Here is a 16505-nt window from a genome sequence, read left to right as displayed (position 1 = left end):
TTTATCAAACTAGACTATCCACTTGTGGTAAAAATGTTGCACTGCCTGTTATAACTCGCTGTTATTAAACGAACTGTGTTACGCGAAAACACTACGTCACTCGGGAAAAATAATATTTATTCATTCTGTTTATTCATTTTGGGAGTGAATGGAGTTGTGAGAACGCCGGTTTGTATTCTATTAATAAAGTTTGACTGACTTATCTGACTGTTTTATTGACATTCCTTTTAGCGCAGCTCGAGCTAGTTAATGTGTCATGAAACCACAGGCACTACTCAGTTTCTATGCTATGCGCCTTATAACACGGTGCGCCCTGTGTATGAAAATAGTTCTAAAATATGTCGTTAATTGAAGGTGCGCCCTATAATACAGTGCGCCTTATGGTTGTGAAAATACGGTAGCATTGTTGCAGGAAACATGTTTTCATTTATTTAGGGGTCTGGGAGGAGAGAAATTGCAATTTTGATGTTCAGTGCTTTAAATTATGAACATATTTCAGAGCAAAAGAAAGGTAGATTTATTTTTATAATTACAGGTAAAGTACTTAAAATGCAAAACCCTATGCAAAGAACAATAATTACAGAATTATAACAATGATGCAGGAACTGGGAATTATGGACACATGGAGGGAATCACTAATTAAAGCCACTGAAATCCACTTTTGTTGGAGCGAGAATGGAGACTTAGTTTTTCCATGATTTTTGGAGAGTCACGGTATTGAAACCACACACCATGCTTTATGGCGTTCAAGTAGTTTGAGTTATTGTGGCCAAGTTTCTCGTATTGTAACCTGTGCAGGTAGGAAGCACACAGAACTATGCAACAACATGTCTCCAATGGGGTATGCCCTCAATGACTTATTCTCATACTCATTGTAATAAGACTTTATTCATAGACCACTGTGTGTGTTGTGTGCGTGCACATGCACAAGTGTGCTATTTTTGGATCTTTAGTTGTCGGATCTCATCCACTCTGTTGCGATGCAACTGGAAAGCAGGAGTAACCCAACGACCACAGGAACACTGATCACCATACCAGCGGAAAGAGCCCAGCTTTGACCTACACTTGGGACACAACAGCTAAAAGAAGTACACACAAGAGAGTAACACTTAATTATGCTTATGAAGTAATGTACCTCTGAAGAATCTGTTCTGTCTGAAAACTTTCTGACTACAGTTGTATTTTAGAAAAACAGGAGATTGTGTTACCTGACCATCCATCACTCCTAGCATTGCTTGTTCCATCCACTGAACCGGTTCAATAAAGTAAGATGTACACACAGCATCTCCTAGGTCACAACAGTTTAAATAAATAAGTTAGGTACTGTAATTTCCGGACTATAAGCCGCTACTTTTTTCCTACACTTTAAACACTGCGGCTTATTCTACGGTGCGGCTTATTTATGTATTTTTTCTATCGGCCGCTAGGGGGGCTCAAGCAGAAAAGGTAAGAGTGAGACAGGTGGAATATATGTGTCGAGGAAGACGCAAGTTTAATGTAACTTTGCGCTTTGTGTATGAATAAAATTAGCATAAACAGACCCTCATTATGGAAAATGCAAGAAGAAATGCATATGACGCAGCTTTCAAGTTAAAAGCAATCAAGCTGGCTGATAAAGAAGGCAACAGAGCTGCTGCACGTAAACTTAACATAAATGAATCGATGGTGAGACGCTGGAAACGGCAGCGGGAAGAACCGGAGCAATGTAAAAAGATGAAAAAAGCTTTCAGAGGTACTAAAAGCAGGTGGCCCGAACTGGAAAACATTCCTGAGGACTGGGTGAGCACACAAAGAGCAGATGGCCGAGGTGTTTCTACTGTGCAGATAAGACTGAAAGCAAAAACAATCGCCACCGAAAAGAAAATTCAGGATTTCAAAGGAGGACCATCGTGGTGTCTAAGATTTATGAAACGAAAAGGTCTGTCCATCAGAACACGGACAACTCTGTGTCAGCAACTCCATCCCGAATACAAGGAACAAGTCGCAAATTTTCAGAAATTCATTCAAACAAAGAGAGCAGAGAATTCCATCGGACCAGACGACAACATAAATATGGATGAGGTACCTCTGACATTTGACCTGCCCCTCACCAGGACCGTCAACAAGAAAGGTGAAGCATCTGTCACACTGAAAACAAGCGGCCATGAGAGGACGCATTTCACCTGTGTTTTGGGCTGCACTGCATCCGGAATGACGCTTCCACCAATGGTAATTTTTAAGCGGATTACTGCCAAAAGAAAAACTCCCGAAAGACATTGTCGTGAAAGTTAACACGAAAGGGTGGATGGTAGAGAGCCTAATGAAAGAATGGTTGACCGAGTGTTATGGCAAGCGACCGGGAGGATTTTTTCATACAAAAAAAGTGTTAGTCGTTTTGGACAGCATGAGGGCCCATATTACAGATTCTGTGAAAGCAGCCATCAAGAGGACAAACTCCATTCCAGCTGTGATTCCTGGGGGTACAACAAAGTATTTGCAGCCACTTGACATTAGTGTAAATCGTGCATTTAAAGTGACCCTCCAAGTTGAATGGGAGGCTTGGATGACCAGCGGCAAGAAATCGTTTACCAAAACTGGCCGCATGCAAAGAGCAACTTTTGCACAAGTCTGCCAGTGGATCCTGACAGCGTGGAGCGGTGTGAAAAAATCCACCATCACCAACGGGTTTCGAAAAGCCGTTCTGCTGCGTGACACAGAGGACAGCACAAGCTCAGGAGTGAATTTACCTCAGGATGAGAGTGACACTGATAGCGACAACGAAAGAGAGACTGAGAGAGTGTGTGGCGAAGAATTTCTGACGCTATTCCAAACTGATACTGAGGAGGAAGACTTCCATGGTTTCAGTACACAGGAGGAAGATGAAGACAGCTCTTGGTGACTTTTACCGGTATGTTTTTTTAACCAGCCCTGTTGGTGCTGTGCTACCGTGTTGCTGTTATGTTATGTTACTGCCGCATCTGAGTGACTTTTACCGGTATGTTTTTTTAACCAGCCCTGTTAGTGCTGTGTTACTGCTGTATTGCTGCTGTGTTACTGCCGCGTCACAGGCACTGTTTGAAAAGAAAAGCAAAGGTAGTGTAGCGTGTTGGGGAGGGTCAGTGTGGGAATTTCCCAGCATGCTTTGTGGCAGTGTGTCTGTGGGTTCAGGTTGGTGTTAACCCTGTTTTTGTTCGTTGTAAATGTTATCTTTCGCAACTTTCAATGTTGTTCTGTTTATTGAGTTCTGGTTGTTGATGTATTTAATTACTGTTTTAATTAGTTTGCACCTGCACACCATAAGCCAGGTTATGTGTGTGATTGAAGCCCTCCCTTCGTTGATGTGTCTTCCGTTCAGTGTTTAATAAAGTTGCTCTTTCTGCAGTCAAACTGCAGAATAAGCTGTCAGAAGACTGCGGCTGAGTCCTTCCGCGACCTGTTTCAATGCGAGACAGGTGCGGCTTGTACAGGTACAAAATTAATTTCTTTCTAAATTAGATTATGCAGGCTTTTAATCAGGTGTTACGTATATGCAAAGTAGTTAATATAATTTAAAGTCATACAAATTTCAAGATATCACCCATTTTCATTTCAAGTCCAAGTGCAAAAAAATCATATTTACAAAAGGAAAATGATCTGCTTACCATTGCACTGTGAATACAGCAATGTTTGCTGGGGCCTTATTGTGCAGAAACTTCAACTGGTGATCACTGCAACTTCTTAACAATTGCAGATAGTAACCAACAACTACTCAGGGACCCTGTAATCTGCCTTTAATTTTGCCAGATGAAAAACAGCTTTGAAACATTATGTTTTTAATTGTCTGGGACTCAATGGGATATTTATACTAATTTGATAACTGTATATTCCAACTACAAACTAGGGCTATTTGTCTTATATTCCAGCCTTGCGAAGAGCCAGTGAATAGTTCAATTCTGGATCAATGATGTTAAATTTTCCATGTTGCTTCTGCTAAAGTCATTTATCTTAATACCGGTAATAATCAGGTTCTTCATATATAAAATTATAAGTCAGGAAAGAGAACAAAATATAATTCAGAATTCTGCTTTTGCTCTTTACAGGTCCTCTCAAACTCCATTAGACTGGATGGGAGTCTGTCACCAGAGGTTTGACTGGTATCAAGTCAGTTCACTCTTAGTTTCATCAAACCAAAGCATTGTCTTTCTCCCTGTCAGAGTCCTTTGGGTGATGATTTTACAAACATCAGGTGGACTTTCATGTGGTCACTCTGCCATACAGCCAAAATTGGTGGAGTGCAGTGACAGTTGACCTTCTGGGACTTCCTGCCTTCTGCACACAGGATATATGGAGCACTGTCTGATTGACCAGCAAGAAGAGTCCTTGTTTTTCCAAATATCTTCAGTTTCAGAAGAATGGAAGTTACTGTGCTCTCAAGAACCTTCAATGCAATTCTTTTTTGCAATCCTGTCTGTTGAGGGGCAGTTCTTTTGACCTCATGGCTTGGTTGGACAATATACAATGTCAGCTGAAATATCTTTTACTGTATAGACAGGTGTTTGAACTTACTATAGCTAGATTCCAATCAAGGTGTAGAAACATCTTAGAGTTGATCAAGATTTTTTTTTTAAATATAAAAGATAAAAGAGAAAGTCTGATTACATGGTATTCCAACAGGTGACCATACACAGATTGGGAGCAGCATTGCAGTAGAATGGAACAGAAATAGGCAGAGGAGAATTGCAATGGTACGGAGGAACTTTGCCAGGAAACAAAGAGTTACCGTACTTAATTTTACTTACACAAACTGACACAAAGCAAGTTTTAGTTCTTACCAGTCAGATTACTGGACTTCTTATGGCCAAAAGACACAGATCCATTTCCCACCAGGTGACTAAGAATATTAGAACTACAGAAGAGAGTTGTTCTACAGAAGAAAAATCCAGAAATTGTGTCAAAACAACAGATGAATAACAAAATAAGTACTGAAGAGTTTTAATATTATTATTAAATGAATATTATAATAATATTACCTGCATTTCCTGCAACGATAGGACACATCAGAAGAGTTTGACTGGGCAGGGTCAACAGCAAAAATGTCACTGAGTACACAGTGCAGATCTGCTCTCCCACAAAAAACAGAAGACCAACATAAAGTCTAGATTTCCTAGCATTAATGATTCATCACAAAAAACTGGCCTCCCTTGATCTAGCTCAAGGGTCGGCAACCCGCGGCTCTGGAGCCGCATGCGGCTCTTTGGTGCCGTTCTAGTGGCTCCCTGGAGCTTTTTCAAAAATATGAAAATGGAAATTGTTTTAATATAATTTCTGTAAGAGGAAAACGTGACAAACAGGGAAAATAAACATTTCATCATGAATGCTCATAATGTATTTGTAGCCTACTTATTATTTGGAAAGTAGGCTAATACAGCTAATATAGACACTTACAGCATTGCGGCTCCAGACAGATTTGTTTCTTGTTTTTTTGGTCCAATATGGCTCTTCCAACATTTTGGGTTGCCGACCCCTTATCTAGCTTATTGTGATATCTCGAAGTCTGCCACTTTCTTAAACATTATGACTCCAACTTTTAGTACACATCACCTTCTGGTTTAGATGAACTGTTAAAATCTCCTTTCAACTCTAAGACTTATCTCGAGAATTAGTGATTTTATAATCTCTTTTCAGAATATGGTCTGGGTGGAGGAATCAGGCAAGGACTTGGAAGAGGACATCTGATAGAGTGCTCTGTTAAGAGTGAATGACAGTGCTTACTGTGCAAAATGAGACAATATACAATTCAGTATCCTACATCACATTCACTACTCCAAATCAAGACTGACTAAAATACCGTATTTTCACGACCATAAGGCGCACTGTATTAAAAGGCGCAGTCTCAGTTATGGGTGCTATTTTTGTATTTAAAACATACATAAGGCGCACCGTATTATTAGGCGCATGCTGAAACATACAGTAAAAAAATGACAACAGAAGTAAAACAGTGAGTTTCGACACATTTATTGAACAAAATACTCATTCTTCCACCACAAAACCATCAACGTTTTCATCTTCTGTATCTGAATTAAACAGCTGCACTATTTCAATGTCCAACATCCCGAATTCCTCTTCTTAATCATCTGAATCAGACTCATATGCGCAACAGTTGTCCTTGCGCGTATGGAGAGATGCCGCCTCCTCATAAAGCGAAAACACTAAGATTGCTCGATTGCCATTTTCAGCCGCATATTCGATGGCCTGCAGTTTAAAGTAAGCCTCATTCATACGCGTCTCGCTTGACCGGCGCCATTTTAGGGGATCCTTACGCGTAGGTGTGCCGCTAATTGATTGGCGGAGCGTTTACCGTAGTGCACCCACCAAAGGCACACAGCAAATTTTGGAGAAAATCTCAGTGTTTTAGGTGCGCCTTATAGTCGTGAAAATACGGTATAGCCAAACAAAGCATGCAAGCTGCAGCAGGTGTCAAAAGACTCCAGCTGTTTTATGATGTTTGTTTTGCTCATATCCAGCCCTGGCAAACTATTCCTCTACCAACTTAAAAATGCTGTCAAAAGCATTTAATATAGATCTTTAACCTAATGCAGTTTTGGCCACATTAGGTTCCCCAGATAGAAAACATACAACATTAAGGAAAACTCATAAAAATCCAATAGTTCTTACTACACTGCTTGTACATATTTAATGTACAGTTTCAATGTTAACAGTTTTATGTCATATATATTTATGACAGGTATTTGTATTTTATAACATATATAAACATAAATTTTTGTGTGTGTGAGTGTGTGTACCATTAGGGTACTTCTCTGCAATCTTGGTCAGCCTATACTGTTTGTATAGAGGATCGCAGGTGTCCACTTGACACTGCATTGCTTCATACAGGCACAACTGCTCCTCAAACCCCCTGTTGACCCTGAAACATATTTCCCCTCCTTGTTGTAAGTATTTTATAAGAATGTAAGAAAAATAATTAATGGTTTTTAAAAATACACTTGTATATAAACATGCACATACATGCATTGGAACTTTGAACTATGTTTGTGACTTTCATAATATACTGTCCAGCTCCTTTTGCTAGCCTCGCAACTTAGGAAAGCATCCATCCATCCATCCATCCATCCATCCGTCATCCATCCATCCATCCATCCATATATATATAGAGAGAGAGAGAGAGAGGAGAGAGAGAGAGACAGTGTATTGAGTGCAATTTGTTGAATTTGTTCATCTAACATTCACAAACCACTTACGCAACATCTTTTTTCACCACCATAAGTCTGTGGTAGGCCTCGGGGAAGCTTAGCTGGTATTTCTTCATTAGATAAGCAGTAACGATGGTTGCACTGCGGCTACGACCAGCTTGGCTGGGACACACAAAGTAAAGCAAAGTGCAGGGGTTATAAATTGGAATGGAAAAAGCACACTGCAACACAAGCTACACAAATGGTCACGTAGAGATGCACTACACCAGGGACAGTTTTTAATCTTCGTAAGAGGGGGAAAAAGGTGTGACTTCCTCATTTCTTGGTGAGAGCATTTTTTATAAATGTAGTCACAACATACTGAAATTTGGACATATTCAACTTGCCAGTTTATAATAAATCAAGGGATGTTAAATGAAGGGATAAATGGTAAAACATGTGTTGACATGCCTGTTTAATTGAAGAAAATAGTTTGAATTTAACTAATAAATGCTAATAGTAAAACAAGTTCATAATATTTAGTAGTATAAATTACCTAGACCAAAATATATAAAATATTCAAGCTTGCTTTGAATTATTATTCTTTAATCATTAATGTTTGACTCCTATTCAGTTTCATTCATTTTCTTTTTGCAGCCAAGATCTGACAAAGGCTTGGATGTAATTTGTACCCGCACTGTGACTTTAACAGGCAGTCAGTATACATCAACTATACATTATATAGGTGAATGTAGTGTATTTGTTTTACTTTGTTTATTGAAATACTCATTGCAAAGGTATATTTTCTGCGCTTTATTTGTTAAATGCTACTCTTGTCTTCAGGGTCACGCTGCATAAGGGCGATGGCAGGGCCCTATGTGAGCATTTCGGGGTTCGGTACCTTGCTCAAGGTTACCTTGGCAGGGTTCTGAAGGTACCTCCCCCTATTACCAGGACAATCTTCATGTTGTGTCTACATTGGGGCTTCAAACAAGAACCCTTCACTTCTCAGCCCAGTTCCCTACAAACTGACCTACCACTGTCACATAACTACTACTGTAGTTATTGAAGGTTGTATCACAGATATGTTAATAATGATTATTTCCTTACAGTAATGGAAACATTTTCATTTATGTCTAACTTACCAATGAACAAGTGCAGCCCCACCCGTGTCCACAGCCTCCCGAAGGAAGAGGAAGCAGATGTCCATGTAACTAAGGAGGTCAGATGTTTCTACATCTAAAACATTAATCCATTTATTACAGATTTTTGCACTGGGAGGAAGCAGAGGGGTAGGGTCAACGGAGTCCACAGAAAGCACATGAGTTACAGCTGCATCAGTCAACGCCTGACTGTCATTGAGGTCAGCCACAGTACCGATATATAGACCCTGGTCCACCAGTAGCATGACTGCAAAGAGAGATAATGCAATATTAGATTTTGTCGAATGGTTAAGATGCCTGGCTGTGTTATGTTTTTGTGCTACTTGTTGGTGACAGGTTTTAAGGGGATTTAGTAAATAATCGATTATTCTCACACCAATACTTTTGGTGTGAGAATTTTTGACATAACTCAGCCAGACTTCCTTTTGGTTTCTTGAAGAATCCTCTTGTTCCGAGAGGCTCTTGGATTTAGCGTTTAACGTCTTCAAGCAACCACAAGGATAAACATGTAATCCCCAATAGTTGATTGTTGTTTTGTTTTTTAAATCGCATTAATGAGAGACCAAAACAAAAACATAGACCCTCACCTTCTTGTGAGATGTTGTTGCTTCAAAAAAAAAAAAACCTGGTGATTCACGTGAAGGGATGTAGTCGCTACCGAATAACAGTATCATAGATTAACAGAGAATATTGTTTCAAAACTAAAGCGATGGGTATAAAAAATACACGTGAAACGGTTCAGTACACATGGAACGCCTTTATTATCGTCCGTGCAGAAACAGGCGGAATCACTATTTAGTTCCACTAATTGTTGCTCTTGTTATACGACAATAATTTCAATGTATACAAATAGTGCACTAGTGCAGCTAGTTAGTAGTGAATAGGGGACCAGTGTTTGGTTTGGACATGGCGGTTGGCAATGTTCGAGTGCATTACCGGCACCGACTGGTTAAATAATACATGATACCGGTTAAAAAAAATAAATGAGACCCACAAAATAAAACCCACAAACCCTATATTCTCACTTTCAACTTAGTCCCTCTCAAAAACCTTAGCACAATTCTAACGCCCTTACTCTCTGAACTGCTCCATCAGAAATATCCCTTACATTCAACTGTACTGTTTATTAAATTCCTGGATCATTCGCTTTTTATGCAATTTGTATTTTCTACAGCGTACTAAGATATGCTCTGATGACTTTTCCTCAACACAGTAGTGACATCCACTCGTGCTGTGTTTTCGTATTTTATACAATGTGTTATTTAATCCTGTGTGCTGTTGCAAATCTGTTTCGTAGTTTCGGACCGTGAAATGAGAGTCGGTGATCTTCAGTAAAAAAAAAAAAGTTTATTAAACACAATTGTGGGTTAGGGTTAGGAGAGAGAAACATTCTCCATCTACCAACAGGTAAAGAGCGCGCTGGACCTTTTGGGGCGCTGGTTTATATCCAGCAGAAAAGTTAGCAACAGTGGTCGGATGATCATGTGATTTACGGACGACGCCATTTTATCACCTTATACGATTATGTTCTACGTAAGTTCCGGTACCTCATGAGCCAGTCACAAGGTGGCACCAGGAAGTGTGATTAAATGCCGGCACATACGCACATTCTTAAGCACATGCATAAGTCAGTTCTAGTGATTCAAGGTTAAAAGATAAGCTTGTGCTACATAGTAAGTTTCACAGCAAATTTCACAGTAAATTTTCACATTTCCCCCTGTTGGCCTCTGAAAGAGGACATATACATTAAGGTAACAGCCGCTTCTTCAACACCCTCTGACTGATGACCTCCAGGGTCTGCGGATAGCAGGGGCATTAGTGCATCGGCAGTGGGGGGTCCACTGCCCTTTTCTAGAGTAGCTGAAATGAAACGAACACAAAGCATGCAAATACATGGTACACAGTAACAGCCATATGCCAAAATAACAGCCAAAATGTAGCTAACGAAGTACACAAGGCTAAAATAAGATTTTTCCACTTACCAAAAATCCCAGTGAACCACTTATCCAGAGGATTCTCTATGCCAGAATGTTCTGCCATTTCATTAGACAGGGTACACAAGCCTTCCAACGCTATGGTTACAGAGCTGTGTTATTTGGAATAAAAGTACAACACATGTTTCCAAACATTGAGCATACTCCGCCTTTTTCAGCCAGGAGCACGTCGAGGGCCATACGGTTTTGAACTGCCATGAGGGAGGTGGCTGCCAATTGTTCAGAGAGTCTTTCTACGGCGTCTCTGGTCAGATTTGCCAATCTTTGAACATTGTAATGCGCATAATTGATTCTGTCTACATTTTTGTTTGGTGTAACAGGAAATATTGCGGAGACAAGAGGGATGTTTTCGAAGCCTGCTGCCACTTGATCAGCCAATTTGTATTCATCTGGAATACCACATGCTACCCCTATTGCTTCAATATAGGTGGGGGAATTTAGAGAAAGATCAAAATGAGAGGAGTAGCCCTGTTCCTCAGCTGTTCGCCTAGTAAGAATGTATCACCGGTGTCTTGCAGTGAGAGCGCTAGAAGTTGTGCTGACCCTGTGGACAGTTTTATTGCCTAAGAGTGTTAATGGGGCTGCCATTCGAACCATAGCGCAGTTGCCTGTACTTCCAGTGGGAATGAATGTGCGTAAATGATTGCCGCAATACCAAAATAGACCTGCGTGTGGTAAGGGGCTGATTAGTGAGGCGTTACCGGGTTGAGACATATTGTACCAATTTGGGGAAATGCCACCATGGATCCTGTAAAATTAAAATATATGTAGCTATTTGGAGGCCCCCTGTGGGACCGGAATGGCCCCGTTGTAGTCTTATTGGTAATTGGTAGGAATACTGAGGCATGGGTAACACAGGTTGTAGGCGTGACTTCTCTCGTTAGGGCTAGCATACAGTTGTAGCTCCAGCTGTCGTCCAGGTGTAAGGGTGCTGGTTCAGTGAATAGGTGTGGTCTGGCTGATGCACAGGTGATGCAACTACCATTCATGTGGGTTCTTGCTTCGTTCATCAGCCAATCTAGCCACAGATTGAAATCAGTATAACCTGTGTTTAAAGACAACAACTCGACTGGAGTGATTTGTGTGTAGTCAGTCGTGATTACAAAAGGACTGTCCCCATTTTAGCGAGAGGCATGTGTTGGGAGTGGCGCAGGTGTGGCATCAGTATTTAGCTTTACATGTGAACGTAAACTAATTCTAAGCAAGCCCATGGGATCATTTCCAGATACATCTACGCCTATGATGAAATACATAGAGGTGTTGTCAGGCCCACAATAGGACCTGGCTATGGCCTTAGTACTCCATAGGTTTCTTGAAATAGCAGTAAGTGATAATAGGACCGGGTTCTTCTGACCTCCAGTATTCACTAGCCCTCTTGCTAGGGACATGCCACTTTGGGTTGAACACCAAGGTTCATTGTATTGCTTAGTCAACCAGGTAGCTCCACGAGGATCTGTGGATAACCATGCATCGCTGCATTTGGGGCACCATTTTGCTGCGGATGGGACTCCCCACACAAAGGGACAGAGATATACGTCATGGCCCCTCCACTTCCAAGGATCTGCGCCGCAATGTATGATGCTGCATAAGTCGAATTGGAATGTGGTTGAGGAGCCTAGGGTGTAGTTCAAGGTACAGGCAGGAGGTGTGTCATCAGCCAATGTGTTGGATGAGGCGGTACTACGCCCTTTTTTGCTATGCTCTGTTGGATCGCGATACCTTTCAAGTGTAGCTGCCGATCCGCGTGTTCTTTGAATGAAGACTTCGAGAAGAAATGTACCAATTTCAAAATGTATTTAACAATAGAACCAATTCCAGATACAAATATTACAGAGCTCCAGGCCAGTTCATAACCCTAGCAACAACAGAGTCAACTGTCAGGGCATGAAGTCTGACAACCTAACTATCCCTTGGCCCAGTCTTTTATAGTAACACACATGCAAATTCACATCCAATCCAGATCCCCTGCTGGGATGGCCTCGTCCTCTTCCTCCAGTCCCATTTGGTGTTGGTAGAGTTCTTCTTTTCCATTGTTTTCCCAGGTAGCCAGATCCCATTCTTCATGCAAATGTGATCATCAACCCCCCTGATGTCGCGTTTACAATGAGTGTTTGACACCCCCTGCCTGACTGGCTCCTGAGATAACAATAGAACAAACAACAATCCTGCAAATGGAATGTCTCTGTTCTTTATTACATTTACCAATGAGTCTACCTTGCCTAACTTCTAAGAGAAGACAGAAACATATGGTGAAACACATAACAAGATAAAGACAATTCTCAACAGCTCTGATTTGTGAACGAGAGTGGTGGCAAGTGAAATCAGTGCAACAATAATGATTATGTCTGTGACTAGGCAACTAAGATAACAACCGTTAAAACACACAATCTTTTTCGAAACATGCGGTCTTGTTGGTCTACTTGATGGTCTAGATGAAGGCTCTTCTTTGGGTTCCAGGTCAGACGGCTCAATGTCTTCCATCGTTGCAGGGAGAGGTTACTAGCACTTTACCTGTTTCGCGTCAGGGGTTTCTGACGTTGCAGACCCCTTTGTTGCTTTATCCACGGATGTCCTGAGAGAGGTGATACCAGGTGGATCCTTTGCCCTCAAATCGGACGGCAGTGTTGGTCTGAGCGACGACTTTGAAGGGACCAGTCCAATGAGGCTCCTGCTACTTACGCTTGAAAGCTTTCAGGAGGAACTCTTTTTCAGTGGTCAGGTCACACGGTCTCTCTTCCACAGTGGGTGGGGCCTGCAGAGATAGACTGGTAGAGAGGTGCTTAAGGATTTTGTACATTACCTTTGTGTTGTAGGATGTTGGTGGTCCCACGGCGCTCCAGGGTCTTGGGAAAGGACGCCCATGTTGGAGCTCAAAGGGAGTGAACCCTGTCATCCTGTTCACTGAGTACCTGATAGTCATTAATACTAGTGGCAGGGCATCTACCCAGTTTAGGCCTGTCGTAGCCATTGTTTTTGCCAATTTGTTTTTAATGTTTTGGTTCATTCTCTCAACTTTTCCTTGGGACTGAGGGTGATATACCGTCCCATAGCTGTGTTTGAGACCCATCATTTTTTCTACTTTTTCCCGGTGTTTATTTTTAAAGTGGGTCCTATTATCTGATCTGATGCGTATTGGGAACCCATGATTTAGAATGTAGTGGTCGATCAATGCTTTAATCACTGCTTCCGCATCCTCTTTTGCAGTAGGATACGCTTCGGACCAACCAGAGTAGACGTCCACTATTACCAGTAGATAACGTTTACCCCTTACCCGGTCTCCCATGTCTGTGAAATCCATTAGGATTTATTCTCCAGTTGTTTTAGGAGCTGGTAATAGTCCTGGGGAAAGTTGCACACCAGGCCGGGAATTGTACTGTGTGCAGATCCTGCATTTGAGTGCAACATTTGTCAAAACAGTTTGCAGCTTGGGATGCCAGAAATTTCTACAGTCTTTTCATGGCATCAATCCCTACATGTGCAGGACTATGTGCTTCTTGGCACATGTCCATCAGGTACCTCTCGGGTACCACCACTAGTCCATTTTCGTTCCGCCATAGATAGACTTATTCACCCCTGTTGCTATCGCAATAGAAGTTACAGATGCTCCATGCTGGCTCCATAACTCCTGCTCTTCTTTTGAAAATGTCGCTTGCGCAATGCCCCACTCATGCATTGAGAGGAGTCTTATTTCTTGGGCTTTCTCTTCTGCCACTTCTACAAGAGGTATAATGTTTTCTACATTAAGACCTGCAGCCTGTTTGGCTGCTCTATCTGCTCCTTCATTACCAATTCCATGGAGCAATTTATCTCCTGTATGAGCAGCTATTTTTATTACAGCAAGTCTTTTGGGTCCTCACAGGGCTTTTAAGATGCCTCTGGCTAAATCTTCGTGTTTTTGTGGGCCGCCAGCTGCAGTTTTTCCACCCATTTCTGACCCAACATCCTAAATCTCAACAACAAAATAACAAAAAGCTGAATCAGTATAAATATTTACATTCTTGTTCTTGGACCACAAGAGGGCTTCATGTAGAGCTTTCAGCTCTGCTCTTTGGGCAAATGGTGGCTCTACTGGGCCATTGGCCTCGATCACAAATTCTCCATTTTGGCAGCTCACCACTGCAAATCCGGCCAAAAGGCCTGTGTCTGTCCTGTGTCAGCTTCCATCTATGTACAGATTAACTGGGTCGCATGACTCAGGGAGGGGGCTTGCCTGGACGTCTGGTCTTGCTTTTGACACTCTGACTGTTTCCTGACTGCAGTCATGTGTGGGCTTCATTTTCATTTTTGTTGCCATGTTAATTTTGTCATTTTTTAAGCTATGTGTGGCTGCCTTAGGACTTTGATGACTCTGCTTTCCCGTCTGGGTGTGATGGAGAATGCCGATGATTCTATGAAGAAACTGCATGGTCAGTGTTAATAAAGAGCTGGTGTTTTTGAACAACCATCTCAGTTTTCTGGACTGTCTTTGCTAGGGCTGCTATAAATCTTGTGCATGGTGGGGCTTTCTGTTCAATGGGATCCAAAATAATGCTGTGTTTCTTTCTCTTCACCCATGCGTCATTTTCCCACTCAAGTGTGGTTTTCAATGCAAATGGGTGAGAACGCGAATTCGTTTGTAGCAGATGATGGGGGAGCAGCCGGCTGCGCACTCAAGTCTCTGCCTCCTTTTGCAAGGTGGTTTTGATTTTCAAAATCTATATTTCCTCCTGCCAGTTGAGCTGTGCCTCCTACTATTACAGGGTAAAGGGAAGCAGCTGGGGGCAGAACATATGGTGGAGGAACATCTACAGGTGGTTTTTTGTCCACTATTGGCTGCCTTTTCTCTCTCTCTTTGTGAAAATGATCTGCTGCCATTTTAGTTGTGTAAACATCTCTTAACGCTTGCGCCATGCATTTAACTTCATCTACACGCTGCGCTTTTTTTTCCATTTACTTTTTGTCAACACACTTGCTCTTTTTATCTGACTCTCCACCAGCTGCGGCAGCTGCTGACTCGTGCCATTCTCGCCTCTCCCTTTAAATCTCACACCACACTCATGGACAAACTCCTTATGTTTTTTCAACATTCTTTCTTTTTCTTTGTCCAGAGTTCTGTTCAATTGTCTATTGAGGAGCACCTTTAACGGTGATTTTTCTCCACCGGGCGCACCCTTTTCTCCACTCATTGTCCAACTTTTAAAAACTTTTACAACTGTTTACAACTGTACAAGACACTCGAAACACCCCCCCACAACTTTCCCTTGTTTTGAAGAACACCCAAAACACCCGAAGGCACACACTCTTATTCTAGGAACACCTAAAACGCCCAAAAGCACACACTTAAGTTCCAGGAACACCCAGAACACCAGATGGCACACAAAACACACTTTTTATCTAGGAAGCGCCTAGAACACCTGAAGGCACACAAAATTTCTGACAGGTCAGTAACTCTCTGTTGGTCACAATATTTAGCACAAAACCTGACTTCACTACAAAGCCGCGTTTTGATAAAACAGGCAGTGCTTACCTTTCTCTATGATGTTCAGGCGCTGAAACTAGGAGTTGTGGTGAAGACAAGTCTCGTTCATCCCAATAATGGTCTAGGTCCACGGACTACTCGTAAAAGGAGCAGTCCCTTTGTAGTCGCAATTTTCTTTTGCAAATCTGTTTCGTAGGTTCGGACCGTGAAACGACCAGAGTCGGTGATCTTCTAAAATGGTATTAAACACAATTTTGGGCCTTTTCACAATACGAGAGAAACATTCTCAATCTACCAACAGGTAAAAGCGCGCTGGACCTTTTTGGGCATTGGTTTATATCCAGCATTAAAGTTAGCAACAGTGGTCAGATTATCATGTGATTTACATCATATTACCTTATATGATTATGTTCTACATAAGTTCCGGTACCTCATGAGTCAGTCACAAGGTGGCACCAGGAAGTGTGATTAAATGCCCGCACATTCTTCAGCACATGCAAAAGTCAGTTCTAGTGATTCAAGGTTACGTGATAAGCTTGTGCTACATAGTAAGTTTCACAGTAGATTTCACAGTAAATTTCCACAGTGCCCAAATCTTAGTCCCGTGATGGCCACCTCCTCCCTCCTGTCTCTCCCTGTACACCTCATTACCCCACCTTTCTCTAGATTCCATAATACCACCTTCCTTTCCTTTCTTCCTCCCACTATTGTTGCCACTTCTCCATTAATTTGTACTTATGAC

The 16505-nt window shown here is 41.7% G+C and overlaps 2 protein-coding genes across 2 annotated transcripts in view; one reads left to right on the top strand and one right to left on the bottom strand.

Moving 5' to 3' along the window:
- odr4 (odr-4 GPCR localization factor homolog) overlaps positions 1–16505 on the top strand; it is a 47480-nt gene that overhangs the window by 17291 nt on the left and 13684 nt on the right. The window lies entirely within an intron of this gene.
- On the bottom strand, positions 494–10375 carry dusp12 (dual specificity phosphatase 12). The gene is made up of 8 exons (XM_057057700.1): positions 8899–10375; positions 8294–8558; positions 7218–7331; positions 6762–6883; positions 4989–5076; positions 4791–4882; positions 1209–1288; positions 494–1079 (listed from the first exon to the last, which is right to left on the bottom strand). The coding sequence occupies exons 2-8, from the start codon at positions 8554–8556 to the stop codon at positions 936–938; spliced, it is 903 nt and encodes a 300-aa protein (XP_056913680.1). The 5' UTR covers positions 8557–8558; positions 8899–10375; the 3' UTR covers positions 494–935.

The sequence above is a fragment of the Takifugu flavidus genome, chromosome 15 (genome assembly GCF_003711565.1).
Source record: "Takifugu flavidus isolate HTHZ2018 chromosome 15, ASM371156v2, whole genome shotgun sequence".
In the NCBI taxonomy this organism is placed as follows: Eukaryota; Metazoa; Chordata; class Actinopteri; order Tetraodontiformes; family Tetraodontidae; genus Takifugu; species Takifugu flavidus.
This window is presented reverse-complemented; position numbering and strand designations above follow the sequence as displayed.

Coding starts and splice junctions, on each gene's coding strand:
- dusp12 (XM_057057700.1), bottom strand. CDS start 8,556: ATGCTACTGGTGGACCAGGGTCTATATATCGGTACTGTGGCTGACCTC. Junction 5,077..6,761: donor TGCAGAGAAGTACCCTAATG/GTACACACACTC, acceptor GTGGGAGAGCAG/ATCTGCACTGTGTACTCAGT. Junction 1,289..4,790: donor GAAGTCCAGTAATCTGACTG/GTAAGAACTAAA, acceptor GTTGTGACCTAG/GAGATGCTGTGTGTACATCT.